The sequence below is a fragment of the Patiria miniata genome, unplaced genomic scaffold, assembly GCF_015706575.1.
Source record: "Patiria miniata isolate m_02_andy unplaced genomic scaffold, ASM1570657v1 HiC_scaffold_9, whole genome shotgun sequence".
In the NCBI taxonomy this organism is placed as follows: Eukaryota; Metazoa; Echinodermata; class Asteroidea; order Valvatida; family Asterinidae; genus Patiria; species Patiria miniata.
The window spans coordinates 5,295,560-5,304,556 of NW_024037076.1; the positions used below are offsets into that span (position 1 = coordinate 5,295,560).

At 40.4% G+C, this 8,997-nt stretch overlaps 1 protein-coding gene across 1 annotated transcript; it reads left to right on the top strand.

The window, feature by feature from the left end:
• The first annotated feature begins 859 nt into the window (after positions 1–859).
• Positions 860–2,933, top strand: LOC119720347 (endothelial zinc finger protein induced by tumor necrosis factor alpha-like). The gene is made up of 3 exons (XM_038190000.1): positions 860–920; positions 1,745–1,822; positions 2,657–2,933. Exons 1-3 carry the CDS (start codon positions 860–862, stop codon positions 2,905–2,907), a joined length of 390 nt encoding a protein of 129 aa, XP_038045928.1. The 3' UTR covers positions 2,908–2,933.
• Positions 2,934–8,997: the final 6,064 nt, after the last annotated feature.

Below are 8,997 nucleotides of genomic sequence, written 5' to 3' on the forward strand. Positions count from 1 at the left end.
GGGTGTCAATCTGCTTTTTGACAACACCGACTACAAATTGACTTCCGTTGTGGCATCTCGTGAATCAGATCCAATTACGGAGAAACCTGAGGAAAATCAACACATCCGGCCAATGTAATGATGCTTTCATAAGCTTGAAACATGCTGCCAAAAAACATTGGTTGGTTGTAATATTTGATGTTTCTATCAGCCCTCAAGAGGTTCCAAAACGAGGAGATGCAAGTAAAACTGTTACATTTGTTTTTCGCTACACCAAACTCTTCTCATCAAGCTTGATGATTAATTGTCACCAGAGGGTCCACTTTAAGTGAGAAACTGTTTTCTTGTGAAGCTTGTGGTCAACCCACTGACGGACGAAATCTCCATAGGCTCAACAGACTGCATGCATGTACTGGGGTCTTGGGAGAAACTTTGTTGTTGCGATACCTGTTGTAAAGCCTTTCTTATCAACGGAGTCCAACCATGCACAATAGGGTCCATTCTTCACACGAAGCTTGAAGCAAAATTGTCATCAGAGGAAGTGGAGACTGGTGGGAAACCGTTTTCTTGTGAGACTTGTGGTAAAAACCCACTGAGCGACAGAATCAACTGCATACGTGTACATGTAGGCCTACTTGTGTAAAACAATATTTTGCAAGAATTGTTGTAATAAGGCCTGTGTTATTAGAGGGGTCCAACTATTAAGAGGGTGGATCCACAGTGGTGATGAAAAATTATATGATTATGAGGCTTGTGGAAAGCCTTTTCTCATAAAGGACACCTAAGCAGACACGAAAGGAGGTACATAGGTGAGAGGCCATATGTTTGTGAGACCTGTGGTAAATCCTGTCTCGCAAAGGTGATCTAAATAAACATAAGAATGTACATCAATAAGAAACCATTTGTTTGTAAGACCTGTGATCAAGCCTTTTCTGTCAAAGGTAGTCTACAGGTACATGAAAGGGTGCAAACTGGAGAAAAACCATTTGTTTGTGAGACCTGTGGTAAAGCCTTTCGTAAGCAATGTCATCTAAAAATACATGAAAGAATACACAGCGGTGAGAAACCATTTGTTTGTGAGACCTGTGGTAAAGCCTTTTCTGACAAAGGTTATCTACGTAGACATACAAAAATACACACCGGTGTTAAACCATATGTTTGTGAGACCTGCGGTAAAGCCTTTTCTGCCAAATGTCATCTACAGGGACATGAAAGGGTGCACACTGGAGAAAAACCATTTGTTTGTGAGACCTGTGGTAAAGCCTTTTCTGTCAAAGGTAATCTACAGATACATAAAAGGGTGCATACTGGAGAAAGACCATTTGTCTGTGAAATCTGTGGTAAAGCCTGTTCTGGCAAGGGTGATCTCAATAGACATGAAAGGGTGCACACTGGAGAAAAACCATTTGTTTGTGAGACCTGTGGTAAAGCCTTTCTTGAGAAATTTAATCTAAAAATACATGAAAGAAGACACACCGGTGAAAAACCATTTGTTAATGAGACCTGTGGTGAAGCCTTTTCTGTCAAAGGTGATCTAGAAATACATGAAAGAATACACACCGGTGTTAAACCATATGTTTGTGAGACCTGCGGTAAAGCTTTTCTGCCAAATGTCATCTACAGGGACATGAAAGGGTGCACACTGGAGAAAAACCATTTGTTTGTGAGACCTGTGGTAAAGCCTTTCCTGTCAAAGGCAGTCTACATGTACATGAAAGGGTGCATACTGGAGAAAAACCTTTTGTTTGTGAAATCTGTGGTAAAGCCTTTTCTAACCAGAATGCACTCACTAGACATGAAAGAATGCACACCGGTGAAAAACCATTTATTTGTGGGACCTGCGGTAAAGCCTTTTCGTTCAGTTGTAGTCTAAGTAGACATGAACGAATTCACACTAATGAGAAACCATTTGTTTGTGAGACTTGCGGTAAAGCCTTTTCTAACACAGGTAGTCGAAACAGGCATGTAAAAATGCACATCTGTAAACCATTGTTTGTGTGACCTGCATGTGGTAAAGCCTTTCTTCAGAAATGTACTCTAAAAATACATGAAAGAAGACACACCGGTGAAAAACCATTTGTTTGTGAGACCTGTGGTAAAGCCTTTTCTGGCAAGGGTGATCTCACTAGACATGAAAGAATGCACACCGGTGAAAAACCATTTGTTTACGAGACCTGTGGTAAAGCCTTTTCCGACAAAGGTTGTCTATAAGTAGACATTAAAAAAAAAAATCGGTGTTAAACCATATGTTTGTGAGACCTGCGGCAAAGCCTTTTCTGCCAAGTGTTATCTACAGGAACATGAAAGGGTGCACACTGGAGAAAAACCATTTGTTTGTGAGACCTGTGGTGTAGCCTTTCTGTCAAAGGTAATCTACATGTACATGAAAGGCTACATACTGGAGAAAAACCATTTGTTTGTGAGACCTGTGGTAAAGCCTTTTCTGGCAAGGGTGATCTCACTAGACATGAAAGAATGCACACCGGTGAAAAACCATTTGTTTACGAGACCTGTGGTAAAGCCTTTTCCGACAAAGGTTGTCTATAAGTAGACATTAAAAAAAAAAATCGGTGTTAAACCATATGTTTGTGAGACCTGCGGCAAAGCCTTTTCTGCCAAGTGTTATCTACAGGAACATGAAAGGGTGCACACTGGAGAAAAACCATTTGTTTGTGAGACCTGTGGTGTAGCATTTCTGTCAAAGGTAATCTACGTGTACATGAAAGGCTACATACTGGAGAAAAACCATTTGTCTGTGAAATCTGTGGTAAAGCCTTTTCTAGCCAGAGTGAACTCACTATACATGAAAGAATGCACACCGGTGAAAAACCATTTGTTTGTGAGACCTGTGGTCAAGCCTTTTCTAACACAGGTAGTCGAAACAGTCATGCAAAACAATGCACATCGGTAAACCATTTGTTTGTGTGACCTGTGGTAAAGACTTCTCCAACCAAGGTCATCTAATTAGACATGAACGAATTCACACTAATGAGAAACCATTTGTTTGCGAGACCTGTGGTAAAGCCTTTTCTAACACAGGTAGTCGAAACAGGCATGTAAAAATGCACATCGGTAAACCATTGTTTGTGTGACCTGCATGTGGTAAAGCCTTTCTTCAGAAATGTACTCTAAAAATACATGAAAGAAGACAAACCGGTGAAAAACCATTTGTTTGTGAGACCTGTGGTAAAGCCTTTTCTGGCAAGGGTGATCTCACTAGACATGAAAGAATGCACGCCGGTGAAAAACCATTTGTTTACGAGACCTGTGTCAAAGGTAGTCGACACAGATGTGAAATTTGTGGTAAAGCCTTTTCTGGTCAAAGTACTCGAGACAGGCATGAAATGATTCACAGTAGTGAGAAACCATTTGTTTGCGAGACCTTCTGTAAAGCCTTTTCTAACACAGGTAGTCGATACAGGCATGTAAAAATGCACATTGGTAAACCATTATGTTTCTATGACTGTAAAGCCTTTCTTGAGAAATGTCATCTAATAATACATGAAAGAAGACACACCGGTGAAAAACCATTTGTTTGTGAGACCTGTGGTAAAGCCTTTTCTGACAAAGGTAATCTAAGTGGACATGAAAAAATATACACATCGGTGATAAAACAATTTTTGTAAGACCTACGGAAAAGCCGTTTCTAACACAGTCGAAACAGGCATGCAAAAAAGCACATCGGTAAACCATTTGTTTGTGTGACATGTGGTAAAGCCTTTTCTGCCAAATGTCATCCACAGGGACGTGAAAGGGTGCATACTGGAGAAAAACCATTTGTCTGTAAAATCTGTGGTAAAGCATTTTCTGGTCAAGTACTCTGGTCAAAAACAGGAACGAAATGATTCACAGCGTTGAGAACCGTTTGTTTGCGAGACCTGTGGTTATGCCCATTCTGCCAAACGTAATCTAAAAAGACACGAAAGAATGCATATCGATGAGAAAAACACACCTTTGTAAGATCTAAACGGACGTAGACAGAAAGCTTAACATTGGTGAGAATGGTCATGTGCATGCATCTGTTCGTACTTGTATTGTGTGACATTATATTTCCAGTTGCAGTACTTGTATATTTGGGAAATGAAAATTTCCTAAACGTTTCCTATCCACAAGGATACATGAAGCCTTACACGATCGAAATTGGCTGGTATTAATTGGTATGACCTCTGCAAGGCCACTGTTTGGGTCTTTGGTCTAACCCTTTGTTTTAGAGGGACTTTCCCATGGCCTTGCCTGGCTACTTTAAGTAACACTATTATGTCACCTCCACTCACTGTGGAAACAAATCTATCAGATAATGAATAATGAAAGGTTTGCGGAAACACCATGTGCAAATAATTTCTCAATTAGGAGAATGGTTCTGAAAAGAACCAGAGGTATAAAATCTATTAGGTTTTGGAGGTTGTTGGGATCTGGAAGAGATCTTGCTGGTCAGCAGATTCACCGCAAAGTTTATATTCAAATTACACAATGACATCATGGGGAAGGTCGAGCGGTCATATTGATATTTAGCCAATTGGCAAAAAGATGTAGTAGCCATATCGGGTGAGTTATCATTTTGTTATGTTAAGTTGTAAAATTGAAACTTAGTTCCTAGAGCTACTTTTGCTCTTTAGTTATGTTAGTGGAAATTCATTCTTTTATTTGGTTGTTCTTTATTTCGATCATTTGTCTTCATTTCTGTGAATGAAGTTGTCTACATCTCTTGAACTTTTAATGATTCAAACAGAAGAGATCTGCAAGATAGGTTTGACAGTCAACTTGAATTGAATCATGGGGGAACCATAAACATCGATGGTGATGTGAATTGAAGTTGCTATTACATGTACATGTATATCAGTATCTACAGGTAATTGATATTTTATAGAACCGTTCATTTAAGAATCATTGTAATCCAATTGTGGTTTGTGTTGTGTCTTTTGTCTCAGTGTGAAAACAGAGATCTCAACGTGAAAAGTGGCGCAAGTCTCTCAATGGACCCTTTCATAAAATTAGTCACTGCTCAGTCAACCGTGAATGTATAAGGACACGTCATGATAAAGACGAGATTCAACCCTAACACAGGATATCTCCCTTTGATTCACATGTGCCCTACTTCTGTTCCAATTAGCAATAATATCTCGGTTTCGCTTTTTTGATTCACCCTCTATAATGACTGTAGTAGTACAATGTAGTATTTTAAACCCATGTTTTGCATTATTATTTCTTAATGTTACCGTCACGGACCACCCATAAATTCCGCCAATGGACCATTAAACTCTAGGTCCATCGAGTTTTACCATCAGCACCAAATTGTCATCGGGGAAGGTACTGAATTTGGAAATTTTTAAGGGTATTTTGGAATGCCTTTTGGGTGTTATTCTAATGCGAATTTAGTATATTCATGGGCTAACGTGTGATAGGATCCACTAATCTCACACTGCACTGATCAGATAGTGTACTAAATCATGATTAGTGGTATTCGAATCTCGATATTTATGTCAGTGTGAAGTTTTCCTGGGCCAATGTATCGGATACAGTTTTTTTATATTTTAAATACAATCATTGAAAAGGTACCTTTGTGTCCATTTTAACCTTTTTGCAATCATCGCTGTTTTGCAAATTTCAATGGCAATTGAAGTGCTCTTTTCGTTTTGACCAGGCAAATAATAATGTCCATATTCTTAAGCAACAATGTGTCATTTCAGGCAGAAACTCACTAATGTCACATCTATTTCAGCATTAAAAAGCGGCCAGCATTTTTGATAATTGACTGTCGTATAGTTTATGCTCTATCTTGTCTTTTGTGATTGTGCGTGCCAGTCATCCTGTGAGCAAACATTTTGCACAGAATGTTTTCAATAAGCAAGTTTGAGATTCAGAGTTTGAAAAGAAAATTAACCTCTAAACTGAAAGTATCTCCCCAAATCACAGCAACAGCCCCCTCAGTTGTCCGGAAATCATGGACAGTTTAATAAACTTAACAAATTAACCGGTGTGGCAGTAATTCTGTCCCCCGTTAAAAGTGTCCGGGGGGACAGAATTACCTAGGTAAAAGTGTCCTCCCCGGCCCGTTAATTCTGTCCCCCTTCAGGTAATTCTGTCCCCTCCAGGTTTTTTGTCCCCCTAGTTTTGCAACGCAGAAGGCCATTCTCTATATTGTTTTGATGAATTCAGTCTACAAACAAGGTATACATTTTTTACTTTTTAGTCTGACCTTCATGAAGATGAAAACAATTAACTTTTTGGTCTCTTTCTTAGATGTGAAATGTGAACACAATATGTTTCGATCGATTCGGACTGAGTACGGTGAAAATACAGCAAGGGCCACCGTAGAATAGGGCCACTGTAGTGCATGACCGGTCATGCACTACAGTGGCCCTATTCTACGGTGATCGCCTCATTGATATAACGCCTACTTGATTGGTCTGCGTTCCCATCGTAGCGCGTAACGAGATTTCCTATTGGATGAATTTCCTTAGTGTAGCGGGATAGCATTATGTACACATGCGATAAACACTGCCACAAATCTTGCAGCATGTACTTGCGGCGATGCGCGCTCACGAGCACGACTCGTATCATCGCATGGGTGATACTTGCACGGGGACACATTTACCAGGGGGACACTTTCAACGTTGGGCAGGGGGACATATTTACCAGGGAGGGGGACAGATCTATCTAGGTAAATGTGTCCCCCGGACAGATTTACCGGGTCGCGACCCGGTAAATCTGTCCGGGGGGACACATTTACCAGGGGGGACAGAATTACCTGCCACACCGGAGTGTCAGAGAGTCGTACAATTTATGACCTTAAGCATCTCAGTGGCGTAGCAGGCGGTCATTTTTATTGGGGAGGGGGGGGGGGGATGTAAAAAATTGTGAAAAGGGCACTTGCTCATCCGTGGTGAAAGGCAGACAAGTTTTTTTCTCTAGACATTTGGCTTCGTAAAATCAAAAAGCGCGGGGGGGGGGGGGGCTTATTCCAACTGTCGATGGGGGCGCTGTTCAGAAACGACGATTATGCACAGAAACGCCAATAAATAGTGCTTTTAAGGGCGGTACATGTGCGCAATTCAGTAAAAAGAACCCAAAACAGTACGTCACAAAACAAGGGCACCACTTTTATGATATATATTTCAAAACATCGTGTATGGATGGGACAAAATTTAGCTGACAACGATATATGCGCACATTATCATTATCTGCAGAATGAAAATGTGTTCAATTATTGGTAATTTGGTCTCTTTTTAGTGATGATTATGTGGTTTAGCCATTCTAAGTATGTTATGTATGTTACTACACAGTACCGACCGTTGTCTGCGCATATGCATGTTGCGTCTCAATTATTATTCCGTAACGGGTTTTGTGGCAAGCGCCCTCAATCGACAGCTACAAAGCACACACGGTCGTCGCTAGCGCTTCCGGATACTAGATTTGGTGAGCGAAATGCTTGTAATTTCACATTTTTTTTATATTTCAGAGGTTTGATCCTATCTTTAGGTGCCCAACTATATCAAAATAACACGTGTGAAATACGGGGGCCAAACATTTCGGGATGGGAGTCATTGGACGTCGAAAAATTGACAATTTTTGTTTACAAATCACACACGGGACTTGTGACAAGCATTACGGACACACTTTCGCAAAATGTGGTCCGGATGCTTTCTATACAAAAACCTCGTTGGTTCGGGGTTTTGTATGTAAACCTTATCAGTCAGCCGATCACGCTCAATTGACTTCGGCCAAACCGCAGTCCCATCATAAGAAATAAGTTAACAATGTTATCCGGACCATTTTTTCCGAGAGTGTGTCTGTAATGAGGGCATGAAGGGTGACGTGACCGTTCCGATTTTCAGTTAACTTTGACGGATTTCTTTTGTTAAAAAACAAATTGGACAGAAAATTTGACAGAATGGATTTTTTTTTTTGCAGATTTCTTGCAGTCGAATTCTGCACAAATGGTTATTTCAGGCATGCAACTCTTCCTCGGATCAGCTGATTTCCTCGTTTTTCACTTCAGACTTTTGCCATTTAAATTAAAAAACACTGTACAAAGTCTTGTAAAATTTGGTATTTCCTCGTTTTTTTTTGTTAATTCCAAGTTGCATGCCTGTTATTTGGCCTGGCAGTAAAACAGGCGAGTCGAAAAAAGTGGTGCCGGGCCCCTAATTTGGTTTAAAAAGCTTCAATCTTTTCAAACAAACCCTTGCATAATGGGACAGGTTGGCTGGCGTAGGTCGCCTGAGGTTCACTTGGAACTGGACTTTGTCATGACGCAACCTGTTGTTTTGCCTGAACTTTATGCAATTTCAAAACATCCATATGCAACTACATGTGTATAGGCCTAGATTGTTTACAAAGGCAACAACCACAACACCATCTGCATGTATTGTTATTTTAAGTGTTTATCATGTATTTCGAGTAATTATGGGGGATTTGGCAGATATTTGATCAATCTGACACATTGTTCAAGTTCATTCAGCAGAATTTGGCCATGACCTTACGGTCACCCTGCCTGTAACAGCCCCATCAATGTGGCTGTCATACTGGACTACCTCATTTTAGACCATGGAGTTAGACAGCTACACATTGTATGCCCTGTGCATGGATTGTTGGTCACATTGCTACTTATGCTAGGGGAGCCGAAAATCAATTTGAAATTGCAACTTCATGTATTTTGTCACTTTATACTTACATAATCTGACAGTGCCGTCTACGAAGTGCTGCTTAATACATAGCAACAAAACGACGAATTCATTACCTACAGAGGTCTAGTTATCTTGTAATTTTAGGTTGAATTGGGACGATTTTTGGCTGCCATTGTTCACGAAAGCAACGTGCTGCAAATCACGCCCTCACTTGCGTGCATCAAAATAATGTTGACAATGCTCATTCGTACGGCTGTTGCCTGTCACTCAGTATTGGTCAAAAGTGCATTAATGCGGGCGCAGTTTTGACCAATACTGTCATGGCTGTGTTGTGATTATTGTCGTGTGCTTGTGCCGATCAGCCAATCAAAAATTGCCTTGATTATTTATG